This window comes from Venturia canescens, chromosome 2 (genome assembly GCF_019457755.1).
Source record: "Venturia canescens isolate UGA chromosome 2, ASM1945775v1, whole genome shotgun sequence".
Classification (NCBI taxonomy): domain Eukaryota; kingdom Metazoa; phylum Arthropoda; class Insecta; order Hymenoptera; family Ichneumonidae; genus Venturia; species Venturia canescens.
In genome coordinates, this window is record NC_057422.1 from 21,092,593 (window position 1) to 21,118,644 (window position 26,052).

Here is a 26,052-nt window from a genome sequence, read left to right on the forward strand (position 1 = left end):
ATAGGGATTTGTTTTCTTCACTTTCATGAAAATGGATGTTAGGCTTAGTAACGATCACGATGGTTATCCAATGATGGAACACGGTATCTTTTCTTTTCATCCTCTCCGTCCAAGATTATTTATTTTCGTGATGTTCATTAATCGTTTTTTTACTTCAACTTGAAAATATTTAGTTTCGTCTGAGCGTCGGATATATTTTAACATGACTTTTGAAACTTGGGCACTTTCTGGTTAGTCGAATAACTCAGGAAAATATTTCAAGTTAGCGATTACGAAAGCAAATTTGTGGGGTAATTAAGGCAGTTTATGCACGAAACGATTTTGTTAGAGACGTCTTGAAATTTACTCAGAGTTTAAATGGCTAGTTGACTGACACGCGAATCAAATCTTAAACGGCTCGTCGTCTTATTGATAATTGAGATAAACGTGTTTAAATACGAACAAAAATACACCGGGTTATAGGGACTATGCGTAAAAAATCGTTCATCTTTTAATATAACGAATGAACGCTTCTTACGAAGTTTATGAAAAAGTACACAGTAACAATGAAGTATTATATATAATGAAGGTCTGGGAAAAAACTCGAGACGATTGTCTTGCTAGGAATAAAGATACCATGTTAAAAATATTAAGAATTTCCTAAAATTTGGTTAATGTATTCTTTAAAAATATATAAAATAATATACCTACATTTTTTTAGATTATTTTTCTACTACATAGCTCTCAAGTAATTGAACACTAAAGTTCACGTGTATAAGCATAGAGTTTACATATGTATACAGTTATACATCTCGTGCATAAGAACTTCGATTTAAAGCTCAATTATTCGATAACAATGTGGTAAAAAAATTTGAAAAAAAATTGTATTTGTGTACTTGATGTTAAAGAATGTTATCACCAAATTTTATCAAATTCTATGACGCTGAAGTTTCCAACGTTGGAGTCCAATGAAATGGTCTAAAAAAACTCTCAAATAATTCCAGTAAATCTCCAATTTTATTCCCTGTCGAATTTCCAATTCGTCATATTTCAAGCCACATCAATAATTCGTGAAATAAAAAAATAATGAATTATAAATATTTTTTTCGTTCATTTCGTTGAACTTCAACGTTGCAAACTTCAGTGTCGTTCAAATTCTGATTATTTTGATCTCGTGATCCACCCTTCTTGAAGATTGAACGAAATTGGTAATGAGCATGACGCTGAAGTTTGCAACGTTAGAGTCCAACGAAATGATCTAAAAAAACTCCCCAATAATTTCAGTAATTCTCCAATTTTGTTCTCTGTCGAATTTCCAATTCATCGTTTTTCAGCCTGCACCAATACTTCGTGAAATTAAAAATTGGTGAAAGGCAAATGTTTTTTTCGTTCATTTCGTTGGACTCCAACGTTGCAAACTTCAGCGTCGTTAATGAGCACTCTTGCATGTGATCTCACATTTGCTTATTTCAGCATTTTGTTTCTTCATGGCTTGTCCTGTCACAGCCTTCTGTTTTTTTATTAATATTTTTTTCTTCATCTATTTCCCTTTGCGTTCTCTAATGTGATTTTTTTACATAAAAAAACTGTAGTATTTTTGGCAGGAACGAATGAAAATTCGGGTTGAGTCAGTGATGGATCCCCGATTAATTAATGGCTCGTAATTTCATTCGCCAAAAGATAAGTTGAAAAAATTTATTTACAATTTCGAATTAACAACTCTGACATTAATTTAGAGTGATAATATCTTTAATTAGACGACGCTGAAGTTTGCAACGTAGGCGTCCAACGAAATGAAGAAAAAAAAACATCTATAATTGACCAATTTGTTTATTTCACGAAGTATCGGTGCAGGTTGAAAAACTACAAATTGCAAATTCGACAGGGAACGAAATTGGAGAATTCAGCATCATTTTAATTAGGAAGTAAATATCGAGCCAATTTAAACACCCATAAAATACGATCCTTCGGGCTTGATCGACCTTAAACGCTTTTAAATCGTTTATCTGCATCCTCGATTTCGACGAGAGCGAAATAGCATTTGAGATTTCTCAAGTTAATAGTAATTTTAGTAATGTTATATTCGGCGTATAAATCGAGCCTCGTAAGACTGTTGGCAAGCACGAGATTCTTCTTTCGCGTGTGGATGAAAAAACTTGAACATAAAAGTTGTAAAAGCCGTAGGTGAGAGATGATAAAAGCCTCCCAGCGAAAAAGAGACAAATCTCCGAGTGTAAAAATGCGCGTGTGAGTTAACGTCGAATGACACGTGAACACGTATGTACTGTATTTGATGCGAAAAAGTCAGCCAAATGGCGTGAGCGAAATCCCGAAGAGAAAGGAAACGCGGCGGTGTATAGAGCGCAAAGAGACGAAGGACGTTCCTCTTTTTGCCACAAGGTCACATAGATGTGCAAGGATTTGGACCAGTGCAGAGTCTGAGTCCAAAAATGAAAAGACGAGGAAAAAAAACGACCAGAGTCTGCTCAGAATCTCTTCGTTTGCCTATACCAGCACGAGGATGTTTGCACCGAAAGTTTATTTGACATGGCCACGAGTGAAAAAAATCCAGAGTCGAATAAAATTTGAAAGAACAATAATATGAATAAGAAGAGGGTCAAAGTGGAGGAGGAGGAGAACGCAGAAAGAAAAATCGGACTTTGCGATTGTAATTTCGGTCTCTTCTTCAAGTTTCCTCTCGACGTCAGTTCCAGCCGAGTTATTTTTAATTTCTGCATACCACTCGTGTTCAAAACAAAATAAGAGGAAGCTGTCCTCAGCGAGAAACCAAAGTTTCGTCTCGGGAAAAAATCCTTCCTTGATAAATAGCCAGAAGCCAATACGCGAAAATCCATCAAACACGCACTCGCCAAGTTTCGTTTTTATTTTTTTACGTATTTATTTTTTCACCTCATATTTTTTATTTTTATTTGTGCATCAAAATTTCGGTAAACATGCTATTTTTTTTTACAAAATCCGAATAGTCACTAACCAATTGGTTCGACTCTGAAATAAGCCAGCTGTCCGAGTTCTAATGATTATAGAAAAATTGTCAATTTCTATAATCATTAGGGTGGTCCAAAAAAACCATTTTTTATTTTTTTTTCCAATCCTATTATCTCAAAAGTTTCTAGGAGGTATAACAAAAATTCTCCTGCAAGGACAGTTCCATATTTTGCCTCTACGAGACGCTCAACGGATTTTCGTTTTTCCATATAAATACCACGTGAAAAATATTTTTTTCTGTCTTCTTCAAATGAAACTGTTGAAAAAATTTTCCTCACTATTTCAATGGACATTTTTTTGTATGAAATTAAATTCTTTTTTACATGTTTAAAATTTTTCACGTTTCATTTATATGGAAAAAAGAAAATCCGTCTCGGAGAATCAAAATACGAAGCTGCCTTTACAGGAGAATTTTTGTTATTGTTATACCTTCTAGAAACTTTTGAGATAGGAAAAAAAACTTTTTTTGCACTACCCTAATAATCATGGCACCAAAACGTATCGATTGTTTCGGGTAATTCATTTTATCAGAATATTGACTCAAATAAAAATAAAGCTCATACGCAGTTTGGAAATAAAGGTAAAAAAGTTTATGCAAATTTGGATACAACCCGTTTGCATTATGTCATTTTCTAAGACCTAAAAGAATGAAGAATTAATTAAAAAGATTTTAAAGATTCGGGTCTCACGATCAAATCGTCAGAATTTATGATTTCGAAAACTATGAAAATTTCACGGCAAATTCCGTTGTACGGTTTTCGAGAAGTAACGGTATATTTGCATATATGTTAAACGTGTTTCTCCGTATCGAAGTTGAATGCGATTATTTTCAAGCCAATAACTCGCGAATCGTTGAGAGCGCAAATGAAATATTTCGATCATTTCGAACTCATTTTCTTACTGAAATAAAAAAAAATCCTCTGATTTTTCTAAATAATCCATATGAAGAATGAAGCGTGAATAATCGATTGAGGAATAGTTAGATAAAAAATTACACAAGTCGGTGTTATCATAACGACAATCCCTTATGAGATTTTTTATTTAATTTTTAATTTTTTAATTTATTTTGATTCAATTATTTAATTCAATTAATTAAATAAACAAATAATTATTCAATTATTTAAATAATTGAAAAATTTAATCTCAATTGCATTCGAATAATTCACCCACATGGTTTGGTCAGCGCGTGATTATTTAAAGATTTTAATATTTTCCGGTATTGAAAGAAGTCTCTCAAGATAATTGATAAGAAGAAACATTTTTTTTCGAGACGCATTTGTGAATAAATATTTGCACAACCTTGACGCAGAGTTTCCAAGATCGCGTTGCAATAGCATTGTTTTTCCCGAAGCACGTCCGACCTTGATTGGATTCATGGTTTGTCTAGGCGTTGGCGGGTGACCGCGAATATTCAACGGAAACGAAAACGTCAAAAATAAACAGAGCGAGATACAAAATGTTTCGTGCCACGTGGACCTAATGTTTACAAAAAGTAAAATGCGTTTGAACGCCTGCCAAATGAGGATAAAAACGCAACGAGCGGAGACAAAGAAAAACGATGGAACGATCGAAGTTGCTGTTTATACACGTATGTCGACCGTCAAGGAACGAGAAGAGAAGGAACGTCATTAAATCTCACTACTGAAGACTATTCGCGCTCGTGTTTTCATTTGTGTTCAGTATGGAAATATGCAAGTGTCTGCAGAGTCCAAAGAATTCCATGATATGTCAACATAAAGGCATCGCTCATAGAAACAACTTTTGTGTAGATAACCTATGAGATTATTTTCATTTGCTTGAATGATTTACAGAGAGTCGTCCTATTGGATAATAGCAAAAGTTCAAGGATTAAAAATTTAACAAATGTTGGAAATAAAGAATTTTGCTATTATTTTTGGGCTGCATAAACTAGTTGAATCTTCTTCATTTAAAAAGTTTGCTTCGTCAGACCCCAATTGAAGAATTCCAAATAATCTGAAGAATCTTGTCTCACAGCAGAGAAACTTGTTGTGTCTCAACAATGAGAATTTTCAATATTGCAGACTAAAGTTTGCAAATGTAACAGCAAAATGATGTTCCTAGTTCAAAATTGTTGGAAATTGTCAGTGAACGGTACCTCTTGAGTGAGTTCGGCAGGGGTGACGCTTGGTTCTTCAGGATTATGAGCAGAACTTGGTGGATCGGGAGAAGTGACATTTCTGGCTGGGTCGGTTGAAGCTGAAATGCTGGGTCCGGCAACCGCTGCGTCTCTTCCAGATTCTTCAATGTTCAACAAATAAGCGTGTATGTTATTTTGGGCAGAGTTCAATCTGTTGTAACGTCCAAGGGAGTTGAGGTCCTCGAAGAGATCTCTTTCATAGCTCAGGAGCATAGAATCAAGATTTTTTGGATGAACATAAACTGGTCGGTGGACAATAGTTCGAGCGTCGGTGTGCCAACCAGAGCCGTTGTTGAGATTGAGCGATCCAACTCTAATGCTGAGAGTATCCAAGCCGAGATAAGATTCAGGATCGACGCGCAACAGCGAAAGCAACAGAGCAAGCTGAAGCAGCTCGTCGCTGTACAATTTCTTCAAACACAACATTTTAACGGAAGAGAATTTGTTCACTTTTCAGAATTATACCACTGGATGTATCTTCAATCACAGAATGTTTTCCGTCTTAATAACACTTTTTTTTTAATTTTGCAGAAAAATAAAGTGGATAGTAGTTTCAATACGAATCAGTCAATTGCTTTAGTAATTGAGCTGTCACAGAGGATCAGCTTTGACATTAAGTACAAACAGCAGGTCCAACATTTTCCCATTCGTCAGCACAGTCTTGAATTTTACTCCTTTTTGATATCTCTACCTAATGGAAACGTCGTAACACTTTGAATAACAAAGGGAAAAACATAAATTCTCAAATTTCGGAGAACGTATAGAAAAACCAGGGAATATCAATCCGCGATCAGCTGACGATTTTGAGGTTACTTTATACGCGAGCCCTCTCATCTGTCAAGCGTTAGGATTGTGTCTTTTTTTATATCAGAACCGACATTTAAAAAATGAAAAAAGTTGAGAAAACACATAAGAAAGAGAGAGAGAGAGAGTAAAAATGGGCACGACCTGTTCGTCGGAACGTCAGATTCGAAATAAAGACGCTCCGATTCGAATTCGTCGCAGTCCGAGTGTAGGTCAGTTACAAACGTACCAAAATAACCTCAAAATCATGCAGGACCACAGAGAGCTGGTATTCTTTTTCATCGCCAATTGAAATCGTATTTACCGCGCTTAACGTGTAAAATCGTTATTCAAGTTGAGTTTCTGTTACACTATTAAATTTGAAGTTTTGAGATCACTCGAGCTTATTTTTCAATGAACGTTAAGAGAAGTAAAATTAAACGCGTATTCCATAATTGTGCTCTGGCTGCTGTATCGAGCCAGGTCTCGACACGTGTATCATCCTTTAGTCCATTATTTCATCATTTTCTTCAATCGCGCGATTCTCGACGAACTGTCAACAGGTAGAACATACAAGACGATTATATTCACTGACACTATACTCTCGAGGAAAATATCACACGCCAGTTTGCGTTCGACGCTCAGTCTCTTAGTACCCAGCCGGCCAACAGAGGCGGACTAATGCCATACGTATATGACGTAGCAATAGAAGAGCAGCGATGTGTCGCGACCGTACAGCGAGCGTTGGTGACTCGTCGCGAAACACTGATTCACACGCGTACCAATACTTTGAAAGCGTAAAATTGCGCGTCGCAAAATTGACAGGTCATGGACTTGAACGAGCCGTTCTTTTTCCTAAGTTTAAGCGCAAAAGAATAAACGATTCGAACGTGATTCGAACATGTATACGGACAGAACTTGAGGACGCGTCACTGAAAATTTCTCGACAAGTGCAACATTTTCAGCTCCAAACTAATCACCGTGATTTTTGAAAGTGACAATTTTCAACAGTGATAGTGTATTCGTGAACATTCGTTACTTCATTTTCTACAATTCTATTATTTTGACATGCAATTTTTATATAAGTAATTCGTCGGTTATCATCGACTACGGGACACTAGAAAACTTGCCTTTTCAAAATATTATACTAAAAGTTATTTATGGAATATTGTCACTAATATATAGGTCCCTTGATAAGAGTGTACTTGACGAGTTTTGACCTTGTTTTGTGCTTTTGTTTGTCATTGAATAAGAACGTGTTATGGCATAAATTTGAGAAGCATTTGCAGTGCTATGATTCTTATTGCGTTCGGTGGCAATGTGACGACGACGACGACGAAAAAAACAACAACAACAACAACAAAAAAAACACTTGTCCAATAAAAAAAATCGACGCACCAAATGCACTTGTTTCCTCGTTTTTTTTCTTTCACTTTTAGATAATAATACGACGTACTTTTGAATGATTGAAAAAGTAAGATTAAATTGCGTGACCAAGCAAATCTTATCGACTCTTTTTCGATCCTTGTATTCACGTCCAGAAATAAGTGTCCATAGGAGCGAAAGGCGCGCGAATTTCAAAGCGTCGATGTCAAAAACGTTAGAGGGAAATTCCAAGAGATCGAACTTGCTGCTCAACGATGTTTTCGAATCCGATGACACTCCGATGTATTTTCATGCTATCGCGTTAACACAGAAAACCCTGTTTTTTGCTCTTCCGTATGGTTTTTTTTCTTTTTTTTTTCACAAAAGATATAAACGTCGACCGGCGCAACTCGTAATGCGCCTAGCCAGGAGAGATCGCTCGGCGATATATGAGTCACATCGCAGTAACGTTCGCTCCAGGCAACGTCGTGCAACTAAAGTATCGCGGCAGGGCCGTCAAAAGACTTATTTTCTCCCTGAAAATATATTTTATTTCCAATTTACATTACCAAATTTCACCGAATAATTCATCCGCGAATTCAGCTGAAAAACTGTTTGGGAAAAATTTCTCATGATTATATATGCATTAGGGTGACGCTAAAAACATGGATATTTTTTTTTCCTGGAGCTCCAACGGAAATCGTTAGTACATAAAAGTTATTTTTCCAAAATTTAAGATTTTTTAAAAATTCTTTAGGTAAAGCTCAAGTCACTTTTCGATATTTTCCTGTTTCTTCTCAGATATCGCGAAGCAAAATTTTTTTTTTGCTCTCCTAGAAGAAAGTGTTAGTGCTCCATGAAATCAGCAGTTTAATAAAATTTTGTGACTCTCAAAAAAATTCAAAGCTATAAATTATGAGATTAAAAAACGTGTGGCTACGAATGGCAATTTTTGTCTTCCTTCCACAGGGTGTCTAACGACCTGAAAAGTCATGAAAATTCTTAAATGTCATGAAATTACACTCGGACCTGAAAAAATCATTAAATGTCATGAAAAATGACCAAACAACCTGATTTTTTAAGATCTCTGCAACGCTCATTGTGATTGTCGATTTTTTGGTTTTCTTCAACATGATTTCAAAATTCGCGGGGTGGCGACAATGCCTGGTTCGTCAATACTCATCATCGATATAAAAACGAATATCGAATGAATAGTTTGTAAGAAAAAAAGATTCTTTATTTCAACAAAAATATCATTTCTTTGTTATTTTTATTGAATTTTTTTATAATTAAAAGATGAATAAAAAGTATCAGAACCATAAGAAAAGTCATGAAAAATTCCTGTTCCTTGACTTAAAAAGCCTTAAAAGTCATGAAATTTCTGTTCTGGTCCAAATTAGACACCCTGTTCCAAAAGAAGGGGTGAAAGTATTTTGGAAAAATAGTTTTTCCAATATCTTTCGAATCCAAATTCTCCGTTCCAAATAACGAATTTGCGAATTTTTTAGTTTTCCCATTTTTTTATAAAAATCGGTTAAATGTTTTGACTGAATTCTGATGGAAAATAAATGTAGGCTAATGAATGAAAAATCACAATCAGTTACTAGCGATTTCCGTTGGAGCTCCGATAAAAAAAAAATATCGATTTTTTTGCATCGCCCTAATATAAACGCGTATCGATTCGGGCTGGTGGGCACATTGTCGAAAGGCGATTGAGCTACATTCAGAAATAACTGCGAGAAGCTTCTTTCGATTGCTACTCTTTCGAAGCCCAAATTCAAAACAAAAATATGTAAAACTGTTTTTTCGTCAATCAATTCGAAAAAAAATCACATCTCCGAAAAGCATTTATTGGCACACAACGCTTATACCAAAACTTTATCCTCGATTGGAAAGTTATCCTCGATTGGATAATGCTGCTAATCGACCTTGTTGAGTTAATTGATACAAAGAGTATCTTTAGTTGAACAAAAAATGGGAAAAATGATTTTTATCAGTTTAAACCTCCTCCACGAGTTTGAGGCTCTTTTATGAGCCTCTGACTATTAAGCTGATCTATATGAGGAGAGAGAAAGAAGGAAGTCATTGAGCCATTGTACAAAAAAGGTACCGAACCGTTCCAGGGAGAGTGCAATTAACTAAGGAATTAAAAAAATTACGTTTTTCGTTTAAAAAATGAAGAAACATGCCAAAACGCGGCTCATCCATTCCAGTTTCCATTCCATTAAACAATTCCGAATCGTTTTTAGTTATTAATTGCACAAAAATGATGAAAATTTTATTCTGAAATACATAAAACTTATTGAATCTCATTGTGATCGAGGATCTTTGATTTTTTTAACGATTCGTCAAGGTTTCATGAAAAAAACTTTTATTGTCGTACACACGCGAACTTGGAAAGCTCGACGCGTATCCACGGTATTACGTATACAGGAGACTTCATAATGGAGACGCTCTTGCGTTGTCGCTCCACAGCGATTCACAGCTGTCTTGAATTACATTTAGCATCGGGTCATCGATTGACCCATTTATAATTCAAAAAAACTTTTGTTCCGTGTGTGCGTTTCAATATCGAATGATCTCATATTAAATGAGACTGATGTAAACTCCATTCGATAACATCGTCGAAAAACTCTGGGAGCAGTGCCCCCATGAGGAGACACAAGCTCTGCGTTTCCTTCCCCTTTCCTTGCAGTACAAACGTTCAAAATTATTCGATCACAAATTTCCGGTTTAAGGTGTATTTCGTAGGACCGTATTTTTTGGTGTCGCAAACTGGGGCACTCGAAATTTGGACTGATTTCTAACCTCTGAGAAGTCGCGTTTATATATATTAGGAAACCTCTGCTTCTGCCATTTTTCCAACTTTTATCGTTGAGTCTTTTAGACATTCGGTGCGACCCTTTATTTTTATCCTCGCTGTGGATTCCTTACATTTTTTCTATCCGTGAGACAGTTTGTGTCAGGAATTTAGAGACATTCGGTGTATGAATTATTGAATAGAAATGCGGCGATGACGGAATCTCCGTAAGCTCCCGTATAAATTTTATGATTTTTGAAATTATAATTCTTCATTAAATGTTCGATAATCCGACCTGAAATTTCGTCAATCTATTCGCACGCACTTGTACTTTACTGTAAATAGAAATTAATTTTTTGCAGAGAGTTCGGTTTCGTGAAGTGTTCGAGTTTACATTTTATTTAGCACCTCGAAAAAACTTGAATTTATTGAAAATTTCAATGGAAACAAAAGGGGGGAGTATTTTCTGTCAAATTCTGAAACGATGAGTGAAAAATTCGCAAGAACAAGTTCTCAAAAGTGAGAATCTTTTGGCCGCTTATGGAGATCCTTCAATGAGCTTTTACCTAAGCGACCATCGTCAATTAAAGCAAATATAAGCGTGTGATCGTTGGACGTTAGCGGGACGACAGGACCGCAAATATGAGCGAATGCGCGAGGGCTGATTCAAGCGTTTTTGAAACTCGATTGCGCGCGCATCCGCGTTAACAACAAGACTTAATAATGTTTGTCGAAAAATTGAACTGTAGGAAGCCGAGTAGGAACGGATGGGGAGGGAGCGGAGAGAAAATCGTGCGATACCGTTCGGGTCGAAACTTCTAATCGGTCATCAAGTTTACGGACGCGTCTAGGACCCTGCGATCGTGGAAACGCATGCGCAGTCGAAGCGTCGTAGCGCGCCTGCGCGTCAGATCATCCCACGCGCATATCTCTTGTTTTCTTTGTCATTTGTCAAAAGTCACGGTTGAAAGTGGCCGCAATGAAAGAAAGAAAAAGTCCTTCCACTCACCTCCAAACGCATCGTTTTCATCCGTGATATCGGCCCCATTAGTTCGGGAGCGAGAGCTCTCATTTGCGGAAGATCTTCCATTTCACAATATTTTCTTCTTTCAATAAGGTCTTCGCCTCCTCCTTCCTTTGCCAATGTATTTTTCCGTCTTTCCGCGCGAGACTCGATCAAAGTCTACGGGGCTCGTTTGAACTTATTACGTAACGAGGAGAATTTCCTCCTCGATGAAATCGACGGGTGCAAATGTACGCGAGGCTAAAGAAAGAAGCGAATGATTTTATTCGGCAAATAACAGAACGACACGCCACTATCTCACGAGTGCCACTGACCGACGATCATCATTTGCGTCAGAAATTCAATCACCACATCAAAAATGACACCAATGCCGTCAGCGTGTCTCACATATATGCTGAAATTTACGCACACGAGCATATATCCGTGTAATATTACATCAATTCATGTATTCGAGTACAAAATTATGAATGTCATCTACGTTATCGGTTTCTGAGCTTCACAATATATTGCGATCTTTCGCGCAACCGCACAGCAGCGCTAAGTTTCTCGATGTCATACAAACACTTGATTGTCAGAGCACGTGATTCGGATGCGTAGAGAACAGTGTAGAAATCACGTCAGTAAAGCCCGTTGCCTTGCTCGCTGTCGTGTGTCGTCGGTGCGTGTATATCGACGGTGAGTAATCGATGATAAAACGTTGGCATTGCGTGTCCGTTGGATTCGGATCTTTCTCTTTTGCCGGACCTGGAGATTTTTTTCTGACAACTGGAGCCTTCGTGGGGAGTCTGTCACCGCTTGATTTATGTTTCCGATGAGATTGTCAAGTATTTTAGAATTTTTATCCAAATCTCTTGAGCTCAACATCAAAGCCAGCTTCTTTGTCGACTGTTGGTAAAGTCTGGGAGGCTCGCCGAGGTCGATAAAGTCAGCAGGTCACTGAATCCTGGAAAGTTTCAACAGCTCAATCGTGTCGTTTTCTTTCAAACTCGTTCTCGTTAATTTTTGACTTGTACACTTGTTTCTTTTTACCGGTTAGGAATAAAGATTGTACGAAGGAAACTCGGACGATTATCGCGGCTGTTGATCGTCGTTGGAGCGCTCACAGTTTTCAAGCTACTTCGTAATTCCATAGATTCATTATTTCTTCTCGGCTCGCTCTAATTTGAGAGTGTTCAAAAAAGCCGGGAAACTCTTCGTCTCGAAGTGAACACGATGCATAAGTATTTTCCAAATGCAGACTATCTTTTTGTATAAAAATTGAACCTCGTGCTCCTAATTGCATGTCACTACAATTGAATATTGTCATCACACTGATCGGAGAATAAGATATATTCGATGAAGTACAAGTAAAAAAAAATGTTTCGTGTTGGTTGCAGACGAAATAGAATTAGAGATCTGAATGAAGGCTCAAAAAGGAAGGAACGCATATTTTAAACATATAATATATTCATTTGTATGCTTGTACATGTCTCGTATGGTTTGTTTGTTTTCTCATTTTTATCATTATTTCCTCTCCGTCATTTATATACAACAAAATATCTATGACAACAGTACGGTAGAGAACAATGTATACAATATAATCGTAATATCGATTTAATTTAATTCATAAATGTGAGATGCAAAAAACTGTTTGTTTTTGTCCTTTCCCTCGCCACTGTATCGTATTCATCATCACACCCTCAGTTATGCGAGCATTTTACAACAATTATATGTACATATGCTTATGCATACATTTCGGCATTACTCCTCGTTCGTGGGTTAAAATAAGGAAAAAAAAATGTCTGTAATGGCAGTCTCACGACTGCCATTGGTTTATAGTTTTTTTTTCTTCATATATTACAATACATCCGTTCTTTACACAGTCTTCGTCCTTCGATTCCTCATTCAATGCAATTCCAGAATCTGAATTCTTCTTGTATGTTTGGGACATTCCAGGCCAAATCGATCGCTTTTGAACCCGACCTCCTTCGATTTCGCGGAATCTTTTTCTACCGTGCCAAACAAATTTTTCGGAATTTTTTCAAATTTTTTTTCCCGATTCAAAAATAGTTATGAATTTTTCAAAAATGGTTTTTTTTTTCCATTTTTGTTTTCGGATTTATTTTTCAGAAAAAAAATCTGAAGGTCATACAAATCCATGTTCAACGTTTTTTTTTTGAGAATTTAGATAAAAAACGAAAATTTTGGGATGATTACCATTTTTTATTTTTTTCTTCTCCAGAAGAAACTTTGACATTTTCTAAACGTTCTTTGAAATTTTCAAAGTAGGATCTTCTCGATTTCTATTATTTTCTCTATTTCAATGAATTTTTTTTTTCAATTCAGCTTATTTCTAATGACACCAATTTGAAAATCTTCTAGGATGTACCGAGAACTTTAAATGTTGAGAAACAATGATAATTATAAAAATAAAAATCGATAATCATCGGAAAAATTTCAATTTTTTTCCGAAAAAATTAGAAAAAATTAAAGACAGCCCTGAATATTTATTTTTTATTTTTTGATACCCGAAGAAGGGTAAAAAGGAAAAATTGAAATGAACTTTATCCCGATTAACCTACTTCTAAATTTTTAAAAGCTCATAGTTTGACCGAAAATTGGTCCAATCATAAATTTTATTTGATTTTATTTGTATTCAAATGTAATTTAGAAGAAATTGAATTTTTTCCAATGATTACCGATTTTTATTCATATAACTATCATTGTTTTTTAACTTTTAAGGTTCTCGGTATATTCTAGAAAATTTTCAAAGTGGTGTCATTAGAAATAAGCGGAATGAAAAAAAAAAAAAAAAAAAAAATTGTAATAGAAAAAAAGAATAGGAAGCGGAAAAATGCCACTTTGAGAATTTCAGAGAACTTGTAAAAAATATCAAAATTTCTTCTGGAGAAAAGGATAATAAATTAAAAATAGCAATCATCCCAAAATTTTCGTTTTTTATCTAAATTCTCAAAAAAACACGTTGAAGATGTATTTGTATGACCTTTAAATTTTTTTTCTGAAAATTAAATTCGAAGACAATACTTGAAAAAAAAAGAAAACGCCACAATAAGTCAATTTTCCAAAGCGTTATGTCACTTTGAACAAGAATAACGGAATTTTTTTGAAAAATTCATAACTATTTTTGGATCGGGGAAAAAAGTTTGAAAGAATTCGGAAAAATTTCTTTGTTAGAGTAGAAAAAGATAAAAAAGTTTCCGCCAAATCGAAAGGGATCGGGTTTAAAAGTGGTTGATATGGCCTGGAATATCCCGTTTATATTTTACCAATTTTTAGTCGTGTATTTCGCAACCTTTTTTCTCAAACGTCGATATTTTGGATAATTTTTCATACTGATTTTTGAATATTTTCATGATCTTACGGAAAAGAAGCTCGACCATATTTTTTTCCTTCGCACACTTCATTTTCTTTGCGTCTGGCGCAGAACGAGAAAGCACCGTGTGTATAGAATTCGAAAGTGAAACTTTATATATTTATTCATGTATATATCTGATAGATGAATATAGAAATCGAAATCGCAATGAAAGTTCGCACAATGAAAAATGTCGCATTCGCGTACTCGAAAAACAAAAAAAAACCCAACACTATGCCAAGGTAATGAAGAGGAAAGAAAAAAATGATAGGCCGAAATGAATTTATTTTTTCGCTACTTCTCGGCCTGAAAAAGGAACGATTTATCCGGTCTCGTATTTATCGTGTGTTTGTGTGACTGAACACGTGAGAAAAAATCGTCATAGTAGTGAAAAAATATGCTATTTACATGTAGGTATCTAGTTGTGCGTCGATTCGTTTCTAATTTCTATGTTATTTTTTTCCCTTCATTCTTTTTGGTTTGTTCATTGTTAAATTCACTTTATTTTCTTTTTGTTGTTCGTTTGTTTCTCTCATTTGTATTCGCCTCTCCTCGGAGTGGTATAAAAATCTATGCGATCCAGACATTTCTTCTTTTAGAGGCCTATTTTTGAGTGCCGTTAAAGTATTTACAAAGTTCGACGGGATTTACATCTTCGCAAGTGCATCGTTTGTCTTTCGTAATTTGATTTTGGTTTGTTTCATGATTTTCGTTTTATTCTTAACTTTCGCCTCAATCGTGAATAGAATTCACGTCGGTTATTGTTTTTTTTTTTTTTTTTTTTTATTTTTATATATATAAATTTCCATATTTAATTTACTTTTTTTTTATAGATTTTTTATCAGGCGACATTCGATTTTGTTGAATTTTCTTACATTGGAATATTCGAGAATTTCCGGAATTGTTTTGCCTTTTTTTATATTTCAGTGGACCGGAAGTTGGTGCGTTTATGCTTCTCATCGGCGCCTCTTCTTCGAAGTTCATCACGCGCGTGTCGCTTTTTGTTTGTATATCGCGCAATTGAATAAATGCAAAAAAGGTAATAATAAAAAAACAGTTGCGAGGGGAGATCGACGGATACGAGTTTTGAAAAATGCCGCACGAGTCACGAGACGGGTGGAAAAACGCGCGACACTATCATCGAACATGGAACATGGAAATTCTTCGTTTCTTTTTCAGTATTTTTCAAAATGTCTCCTCACACATTTTTGGGCCGTGGAATTTGCTTGCCCTGGCCGATGGTTGCTTTTAATTTTTTGCTATCACGATGCTGGGTGGACGGTGGTACATTTTTTTCTCTTAATTTTTAGTGTACATTTAACCCTCGCGCGTCTGAAATTTTTGACAGTTCATGATGAGCACACAATTTTTGGACATGCGAGGATTAAGGGGGACCCACGCTCAAAATTCGGTAAAGAATCCGTTCTATTTGACGAATTTTTCGAAATGAAACTCCTCGGGAATCCCGAACGAGGGTCGTTCTATATATCTTTCCAATCAAAATCATTCAGATTGAATTTCCAGCCTGAAGCACCTATCACGGAGATGATCCAGTGTTTCGGGAACGTTTCTTCCGTTTCCGGCAGAATAAAACGAAGCGACGGTGCGCCCCATTGACTGAACATTTGACGGAGAGCGTCGTCACGAAAAACGGGCAGGATTTATCGTATAATAAGTAAGTATTTTAATACATAATAATATCGACATTTAGTCACGAGTTTTTTTTTTTTTTTTTCATTTTTCATAATTTTCCTTTTATTTAGTATACGATTAATTAGGCGCATCGAGACGTTTGTGTAAGTACGTCGCGATTATTCGATAATTAGGTAACTAAACTCACGCACACGCACACTTAGACATCCGCGTATGGTATTCTCCATTTAATTGGTTTATTTCTTCTTCTTCTTCTTTTTTTTTTTTTCGTAGTAAAATATCGAATTTTCTATTACGATCTATGTGTATTTCGTACGGAACGTAAAAAAATCTCAAGGAAATTGAAAATAAAGGGAACCGATCGAAAAGAGCGTTTTCATTACATTACGGAGACCTGTGCGCTTGTCGGACGTAACCCGCGCGTCCTCAAGTTCGCAAGGCCCGTTTTCTTATCTCCCCTTGTTTTTCATCAACTTTATTTTCATTAATATGTTCTGTTTCAACCTTCCAGCAATATGAACACATGGCACACACGACATGTATGAATAACTCGCGAAACTTCGTTTCGATTTTAATTACGATAATTTTCATGTCGTGTCCATAATAATAAAGATTCGATTATTCATCTTGAACTCATCTTTTTGGCTCGGGGATTATGCTAATATTATTATATCATTGTTATTATTATTTATTCATTCATATTATTATCATAATAATTATATCGTTATTATTATTATTATTATTATTAAACATATTAATAATGCTTGTATTTATTCAGTGTCATTGATATTACTATTGTTATTAATATTATTATTTTTAATATTATTAGTAATTACGGATGATTGAATGAACGTAAACGCGCGTCGCCTTCTCGACGTCGGACAAAAGGGACCGCGTCTCTCGTTCTCCTCTCCATTAACGACCGTGATCGCGTTCCATCGATTCACGCGCCGACCGTCTAATTTCAACTTGATTTCTTCTTAAATTTCTTCCTTTTAAATTCTCTTTCATCACGTTTATATTTTAAAATTCTTTTGTTTTTGTTTTTCCTATTTTTTCAATTCATTTATTTTTTCCATTTCGTTTTAACTCTCCATTTCTTTTGATATGCTACTTAAAACGTACGAAATGACTCTCACTCGCGTGTCCCCGTGCGTTTCCTCCCTTTTTTAAATCTTCTTCGACATCGCGATTGCGATAAACGTGTATCGTTATAACTTCCGGAAATCGACATTATTTTATTGTACACCACATTCGCGAAACGCCTTTTGTTCCACAACTCGGAAATTTATGAGCGGTTCCGCTCATAAATCGACGGAATTTATTCTTTTGCAAAGACTCTCTCTCTCTCTTCCTTTATTCTTTCATTCTCTACCACTTTTTTCGTAGCATTAAAATTCGAAGTTAACGATTCAACGCTCTTCTTCGTACTTGACTCGCGGCTTTTTTTTAAATTTTTTTTCCAATGGATCTTTTTACGGTGGACGATATTGTACATTTTTTTTTACCGTAAAAACATAGAAATTCGCATCGCCACGGCTTTCGAACCGCCCGAGGGCAGCCCCGGCAGCACGTACTTTCTGGATGCAACGAACCGTTGACTTATTTTCGGCTTATCGATATCTCACCGAAAACAACCGAGATCCGGAAAATTCCCGATCAACCTGACCTCTGTTTACATATATAAATATATATATATGTTCGTGTGTGTGTGTGTGTGTGTGTGTGTGATTGTTAAAGCTCGTAACTTTGTGTGTGAGTTCAAATGTGAAAAAATTTGCAAAGCTTATCTCGCGTGGTCTTTGAGATAATCGATGAGCCATCTATCGACAGTTTCGACGTTCTCTTCGACCCATCTAATGTTGAATCTTATCGTTTCGAAGCTCTGTTTCAAAGCCCTTTGAGCACTGCCGACATCGACGTCTTTGAAAAATTCCGTTACCTGCAACAGAAGACGGAAAAGGTTTTGTCCTGTGGTTCTCTGGTTTTGGTAATCTCCGCAGAACAGAGTTACCATTTTTGCCCGAATTTTTTATTTTGTATTTGCCTATTTGCGCTTTTCATTCCCATCAAATATTATTGAAAAATTTCATTCTGTGATGCGCGAACGTGTTGTCTTGCGTTATTGGAACTTCTTTTTTTTTTTATATAAAGCGATGACAAATTACGAATTTTCAAAATTACAATCGCGCGTTGGATTAGAAAAGGTTGAGGTCCGCTGAAAACGTCGATCGTTCATTCGAACGATTCGAAACTCTGATAAAACAATATTATTGTCCCTTTAAGTTTGTACCCGGGCAAAACCCGATTTCTTACGGAAATTTTGAAAAAAATATGTGACGCGCAGAAAAATCTCACGAATCGACTTGAAAAAAAGTAGATTTACCGTATAATTTTTCCAATATTCCAAGTTAAAGTTCTACGGTTTCTCCATCCGAGCACATGGTAAGAATCGAACGGTTCTTACGATTTTGATTTTAAAAAATACAGTGTTGGAGTATCGTCACAAGAAGAAAAAAAAAAAAACACGATCTACCGTCTAGTTTTTGAGAAAAAAATTATTGTAACAAAAATCGTATGAGAATTTAAGTGGGAGAATTTCAAGGTTCGCGAGGTGGCAAAGCTGTTGCGTGAGACAAGTCACTTTAGGACGCTGCGCTCATCTCCGACAGTTGCTCACGATTCACGCGCTTCTGAGCGTTCATTTGTATGCCGATATATGTGCATACGGCATGAAGATGCGTTCTAGCAGGGGCGTACGCAAAAGAAATATGAAAATTCCAAAATAACGAGCAATTATGAAATTTAAGTAAAATATCGTAACCGCGTAAATTTTTTTCCGATCATTAACGATAATTTGAATGATTTTTGGATCATGTTTAACAACGAATAATGTTCATACAGAAAAGGGGCTGCACCCTAATTTTTATATGGTACTTAGCTATCGAACTACCTTAAATCGCTTTGTGACGATAATTTTTACGCACCTCCCGATAATCATATTCGGTTGAAAAGTCAGATATGACCGAGGAAATTAAGCCACCGAATGTGGGAGATCCGGTGCCGAAAATATCGAAAAGCTGTGACCAATAAGCTTTCATATGTCTCCAGGCGAGGAATTTTCCTTCGCTGTTACGCGCGACGGACGAAATGACCGCATCGATATCCTGGGCCTTGACGTCTTCGGGCTCCAGAGAGCGAAGGAGATAACGCTGCAGTAACCAACGATCCGACGTCGCACCCATTGCATTTAGCATTATTATTTTTTCGCTCGGTATTTGGGTCTTTCGATACGTGTCCCAGCAGTAACTCCATTCAGTTTCCCCTCCGAACTGAACACCTGAGAATAAAGATAAATAACGCGAAGAGCGAATAAAGCAAATGAAAGCCATTGGAAAAAAGATTAAACGGAAAAATGTCACGGCGAGGATTTGTCGAAGTATAATTTTCCATAGGAAAACTCTTGGGCGTGTAATTATCAGTGATTTTTCCTGACCACGAAGTGAAAGAATGTTCCTATAAATTAGCCAACAATTCTCATATGAATTTGGATTCGTGGTTGATCGGAGTTTCGGAGTTATTTACCAGCTGCATAAACAACATCGCGAATGTTCGGTGCGATTCGTTTGCCCCTCACCATCCAGTCCTCGAAAAGGTTCTTAGCCGGTTTTATGACATCTTCCAAATTGAGTTCAACCGCAGCTCGTAGGATGGAAATTCTCAATAATCTGTTGAACGAATACCACGTATCAATCGATACGAATGAAACGATTAAAAATACACGCGGTTTTAAGGAGGGTGGATCACGGAATCAAAATAATCAGAATTCGATAAAATTTCTTGATGACATTCTTCGGCATCGAGTATACAAATACAATTTTTTTCAAATTTTTTTACCGCATGGTTATCGCATAATTGAGTGTTAAATCAAAGTTCTTATGCACGAAATGCTTATAGACGTGAACTTTAGTGTTCGATTGCTCGAGAGCTATGTGGTAGAAAAATCTAAAAAAAATGATATTGTCTTATATATTTTGAAAGAATAAATTTATCAAATTTTATCAAATTCTTATAACTTTGAAATTTTTCATATTTTTAACATGATTTAGCATAGCAACATTGTATCGTCGCGATCCACCCTCCTTAAAGAAATGTGTGAAAAAATTGATATGAAGGTGAATTGCGGCGCTGAGCGAAACTCACTTTTTCAAATGTGAACCCTCGTCGCTCCAACCAACGTACTTCGTGACTGGGCCCAACAATCTTTTCAAATAAGCGAGATATCTTTTGTAGCCTGAACTGGCGTTCAATTTTTCTTTCCACGAGTGAAGATAACCGAGTGCAGTTGCCCATGGAACGTAATCCCTCTCGTTCAACAAATACAATGACAATCTCAGTGGTATCGTCGCGTTGAGTTCTCCAGCCTCGCAGAGGGTGAAGGAATCGTCGATGAGATTGGCACGATCTACTGGGCTGAATTTCGTGTGGTTTTTCATCAAAGTCTCAATAATCACGTTCCACATATCTTCCGGGTAAGCCACTCGATAAAATCCCGATTGATTTATGTTGCACTTTATGTATTCAACGTTTTCCGATATTTCGAACGTGACGTCGCTCATGTTCATCCACACGTTGTGAAGCTTTTCCGGCTCTTTGTCCGTGTAGTAGCTCAGTGGAACGTACCACTTGTAATTAAAAGGTGATTTCGGTTGCAACAATTCTGTCCCATTCTCCTGAGGCGACAATAGAAATCTCTTCTGGGTTGCTGTTATCACGTTACCCTCGCGACTTATCGTTATTAATGGAAAACCCGTTTGCTGAGTCCACGTCTCCATTATTGCCTGGAAAATTGTTAAAAACTTGAATTTTCTCTTTTGGAAATTTGGGGCTTTTCAAATACTTGTCTAACTCTTTATTTATTGCATTTATTTCTTTTACTTGGCTTCTCAATAACAGTGGTGCAGTGTTGTTGTTTTTTCGATTAATTTAATTATTACGTTTTTTTAGTTTTACGTACGATCACAGGATTTGTAATAACTTAAACAGTTGTTTTTCTATTTTTTTTTTTGTAGAGCATTGGGATTGAAAATGACGGATTTTGGTAGCTTTAGGAGCAGAAAAGAGTCGCAGGAACGATATCAATGGACTCTTTAATGATGGAACTTATTGCAATGAACGAAAAAAGTCGGTTTTTTCAACCGTCTATGCAGTTTCTCCGGGAGAGAAAAATTGTTGAGAAAAAAATGCGTTCCAACAATGGCTAAAAGTTTTTCGATCACGTTATAGAACGCAAATTTCAAAGCCACGAAGAAGTGTCCAGTGAACGAACCTTGACATCGAACGTGTTGTTGGCGCGTTTGGTAAAAACCGACCAAAGATCTTTATTATCGGCACTCCCATAAGCGTGGATATTGAGATAGTCGTTGAGGCCTTTTTTGAAAATGTCCTCGCACAAGAAGCCTTCGAGCATGTAAAGGATCGAGGCCCCTTTGCTGTAACTTATCGTGTCGAAGATAGCTCCGATTTCAGCAGGATCTTTAACGGGAACGCTGATCGGATGACTCGTCGCTAAAGCATCGAGAACCAATCCCGATTGCGTCTGGTCAAGTACAAACTGATCCATCATGTTCCATTCCGGCGAAACACTGTTGACGCCTTTGTACTCGAAAAAACTCGCTGCTCCCTCGTTCAGCCAAATGTCGTTCCACCATTTCATCGTCACCAAATTACCGAACCATTGATGGGCCAGCTCGTGAGCTATCACGACCGCCACCAATTCGTGTGCTCCCGTCGACGTCTCTTGAGGATCGTAAAGTATCGATGTTTCCCTGTACGTTATCAGACCCCAATTCTCCATAGCACCGGCAGCGAAATCCGGTATCGCTATAAGGTCTGTACAACACATTCTTTTTTCATCCAATGCCCCAGAGAAAATATGGATTTTTTTTTCTCGTTTACTAGTTCCTTAAGGTATAACTGGATGGATAGCTCGACCAAAAATTATATCTGATTGAAATTTCCGTACTTCGTGATGCAATAAAAATTTGAAAAAATTCAACAACATTTGGAAAGCTATGAACAACAATTATCAATAATAATATTGCCCAAAAGTTAATAACAAATTGTTTAAACAATTAATTATTCAATAATTTTGCGGTGACCTATTGTTTTTTTTTTACTAATCAAATGTGTGTATTTTTCCGAATGCTCGTGAATTTTTTCACATTTTTCGTGGATTTTTGAAATTTCTTGAAAAAATTTTGAAAAAAATTTTAAAAAATTTGAATTTTGGATATGCTTTAGAAGACATATTTACCATCAGTTTTGAAGAGTCTCAAGGTTACTGGATCAAAAATGTACAAATAGAGCCACTTAAAAAATTTAAAAAAGGGAATTTCAAAAATTCACGAAAATTCGGAAAAAAATCATGAGCATTCGGAAAAATGCGCACATTCGATTCGTAAAAAAAAAAAAAACAAGGGTTTACTGTAAAATTGTTAAAAAATTATTTTATTAAACAATTTATTAATAACTCTTGGGCAATATTATTATTGATAATTGTAGTTCATAATTTTTCAAATGTTGCTTTTTCAGATTTTTATTGCATCACGAAGTACGGAAATTCCGATCAGGTACAATTTATCGGCTGGGCTATCCATCCAGTAATGCCTCAAGTGCATCGAATCGTACGTTTCGAAAAATGTGTTTTTGTCTAAATCCATTGTCTTGTCATAAAAAATGCTAATCTGACAAAGTTTATTATTTACAATGGAAGATAAAGTTTCTGCATTGCTTCGTAGGAGTGGACAAGTTTTGTGTGGAAAAAATGGACTAATGATTGAACTTTGAGTACGTCCAAAAATTGCAACTTCGAAAGCTTCGAGGTCAGGTTGCAGGTGACTGCACGGTCCATACTGTTAAGCACTGCGGCAGATATTCTACTATATGGTAAGATCTTTTACTAAATTCGCACATTTGGAAGAGCAGTTTGAAAAAAACAGGAAATAGGAAACCGTTGCACTCGAACATGCAAATGCAGTTATGTATTTCCCGGCGATACTAAAATTCAGGCAAACATGATTTCTGTAATAATATAAATTTTAGTAGGTCAATGAAAGGCGTACTGCGAAAATAAGGAAAAATTTCTTTGAAAGCGTATAAAAAATGTGACGAAATTCGATTTTCGCTTTTTTTTTTTTTTTTTTTTTAACACTTGAATATTTTGAGCATTTGACAAAGTTTACCTTGTTTCGGCAGTGGATAGTGGACCCCGAAGAAGGACTCGAAATAATCCATCATACGGGCTGCAGTGGTAACTGCGAATTTGGCTTGTGGAAGCATCGACTCGGGAGCGTAAACGCTTACGGAAACGTTTCTGCTGGTCAGTTCCGAGACCCTCTTAAAATCGCAAACGACGAATGCAACGAGATAAGTTGACATCTCGACGGACTCTTGGAAGTCATCGCGAAGCTGAAAATCCGTTGTATCGTACTACATTAGGCTGGTATATACGAAGTTCTTAAAAGAGGTGAATCAACACCGATATTACGAAAAATGTGTGAACTTTGACTTTTCAATGTTTGCTTTTTTCTTTATTGAAAGTTTTTTACTTTTTGACTAACGCTCACACGATTTGCGTACATTTACAGCAAAATTTTTGACAAATTTGATCGTAACTGATTGTCGGTAATTGCCATTGAAATTGATCACAAGAAAAATTGTATTGAGCGAAAACAAATAAATTTTATGAATTCAAATATTTTCATAGGTATCGAAACCGATCGTGGAAAATCGAGCTTCATCATAACGTCCCCTTCCATTTTTTTCATTCGTTTAGTATTGGAAAAAATGGTCAGCTATTGATTCATCGTGTGGCTCGGTGCTTTTTATTCCTCCGAAATATACTCACGAGGCCCGTTCCCATGTAGAAACCAGCGTCCTCGGTATTTACAACAGGCATATTGCACAGGGCTATGTGAAATCGGTCTCTGAATATGGAGACTTTAAACTTCGCTTTGAATTGGGGCTCGTCGAAACACGGAAACGCCGATCTCGCATGCGTTGGTTCAAAATGCGTTGTCGCAAGATATCTGGTGGAGAATGGACGGGGAAATGGAGAAGAAAAAAATGATTTTCAAGTATGATAACAATGCGAACTTTGATTCCGTAAGAACGAATATGGAGTGCATTTTTTAAAAAGCTGCGTCTTCTTTTTGTTCACCTCTTTTCTCCATCGGCCGTGACGTAAGTACTGAGATAAAAACCCTCCAGTTTGCTCGTCAATTTGGATACGAAACGCAGGTGGACCGTGTAGTTACCGCGCTTGCGAAATTTACTTTCTTCCAGCTCTAAATAGAGCTGCTGATGTTTAGGGTATTCGAGCAATTTAGCTATTTTTAATCGGTGGCCTTTCCGATCCTGCACCATCTGAAAAATATTGAAGAAAAAAAAGCAGATTCTTTGGCATTGATGCTGCTTGATATTTCGTATACAAAAGAAGTTAATGCAAAAACTCAATACGAATACGAACCTTTTCATTTATTGTCAAATTTTTACTGTGGAAGACGATAAAATTGGTCTCTCGATCGACGTAAAATTCGATCGTGATTTGCCCTGTTGACATTTTCACAAAAATTCTATAAGTGCGAATAATATTTATTAACAAACAGCCAGCAATGGGGCAATATTCAATGTGATAAATGTTCGACAAGAATTAAAAGGTCTATCGGAGTTATTAAAAATTGAGGGGTCAATCGAGATGAATTTTTTTCTATTTTGGATCGATGTAATTATTTTTATTTCATCATTTTTTTTTTTTTTCGTTCATCCAAATTGGCTGTTTCATTAATCTATGTTTATATTCACAAAATGTTCACAAACAAACCTTTGACTTCGAGAGTCGTGAGATTCGGATGAATCGTGAGATTGTACCTTGTCGGATGAGCGAACTTCGGTAGCCTGACATTGTCCCACGGAAATATCTGAGAAACATAGCGAAGCAAAGTAATGTTCATGTGTCATGTTTGGCGTGCATGGCGACATTCGATGAGAGTGAAAAACGACGAATACGAGTCGCATTGATGCTAAAACCCATCGATCTCAAACCCCGTTCAATACACACATTTTACACCGATATTCGCATTGTCCCGCGCCGTTGTCTCGCCCGAGGCAACCACGAGAGTGGAAAGACTCTTTAGACGCGAGCGTGAATTTCAATAGCATTTTCAAATAGTACACCCTGCGGCTTGAAAATACTATCCGATCATCCAGCATTTCGAGGTATGTGACAGGGCGCTGCGAATATTATTCTCTTCGCGAAACACTCGAATTCAAACATCGGATATCAATTCCTATCCCTATCCATTGATTTTACGACAATATTAACAGCGCGTTAAGGAGTCTACCCCAATTAGACGGCCAAAAAAAGACTATTTTAACGAATTTTTTTGACCGGTATAAATTATAAATACACGGAGAGACTTTTGTAGCAAAAATTACTATTTTTTTGTAATAACGTCGGACCGTATCGATATTATAATAATAATCGCTACAGAGTGTGTCAAATAATGCAAAAGTTTGGGGAACCATTGCCACAGTCCATAGTAAATAACGCGCTGTATACTATATAAAAAATGAACACCGAGCGAATTTTTATTAAAAACATAGTAAATAATGAAATGATTTGATGAAAATTTAGGAGATGCCATAGCAATCGTTTCTCGTACGAAAAATTGCATATAGTTTCGTATTTTCCTTTTTACCGTACTGAATTTTGCTCAATAGCGTAGCAAAATTCATGCGCCCACCAATTGTATGAGGCGTTGCGAGTATAAACATGAAAATTGACTAGTGGCACATAGTAAAATTTAAAGCAATCGCTTCGTTCATAAGAGGACTTTGTCGAAAAGAAAATTTACTTTTTTCGGACGGTG

The 26,052-nt window shown here is 36.4% G+C and overlaps 2 protein-coding genes and 1 long non-coding RNA gene across 11 annotated transcripts in view; 1 reads left to right on the forward strand and 2 right to left on the reverse strand.

The window, feature by feature from the left end:
• The window catches only part of cnc (cap-n-collar), a 117,587-nt gene extending 105,943 nt beyond the window's left edge, over positions 1–11,644 (reverse strand). For 2 of the 8 annotated variants that reach the window (XM_043411574.1, XM_043411567.1), the window contains exons 1-2: positions 6,252–7,724; positions 5,102–5,834 (exon numbers count right to left, since the gene is read on the reverse strand). In XM_043411574.1, the coding sequence (XP_043267509.1) occupies positions 5,102–5,569 (468 nt within the window). In that variant the 5' untranslated portion in view covers positions 5,570–5,834; positions 6,252–7,724. The other 6 variants (XM_043411573.1, XM_043411569.1, XM_043411568.1 and 3 more) reach the window with 6 other exon arrangements.
• An 897-nt stretch (positions 11,645–12,541) lies between these two features.
• LOC122406133 (endoplasmic reticulum aminopeptidase 2-like) overlaps positions 12,542–26,052 on the reverse strand; it is a 36,797-nt gene continuing 23,286 nt past the window's right edge. For both annotated transcript variants that reach the window (XM_043411381.1, XM_043411382.1), the window contains 10 exons: positions 25,005–25,101; positions 24,651–24,733; positions 24,342–24,547; positions 24,030–24,210; positions 23,365–23,590; positions 21,450–22,012; positions 20,324–20,961; positions 19,706–19,848; positions 19,108–19,460; positions 12,542–18,062 (listed from right to left, as the gene is read on the reverse strand). In XM_043411381.1, coding sequence (XP_043267316.1) covers positions 17,907–18,062; positions 19,108–19,460; positions 19,706–19,848; positions 20,324–20,961; positions 21,450–22,012; positions 23,365–23,590; positions 24,030–24,210; positions 24,342–24,547; positions 24,651–24,733; positions 25,005–25,101 — 2,646 coding nt within the window. In that variant the 3' untranslated portion in view covers positions 12,542–17,906. The remainder of the gene's footprint in view (positions 18,063–19,107; positions 19,461–19,705; positions 19,849–20,323; positions 20,962–21,449; positions 22,013–23,364; positions 23,591–24,029; positions 24,211–24,341; positions 24,548–24,650; positions 24,734–25,004; positions 25,102–26,052) is intronic.
• Positions 21,883–23,513, forward strand: LOC122406136 (uncharacterized). The gene is made up of 3 exons (XR_006259922.1): positions 21,883–22,010; positions 22,921–23,068; positions 23,378–23,513. It is a non-coding gene; the product is annotated as an uncharacterized lncRNA (long non-coding RNA).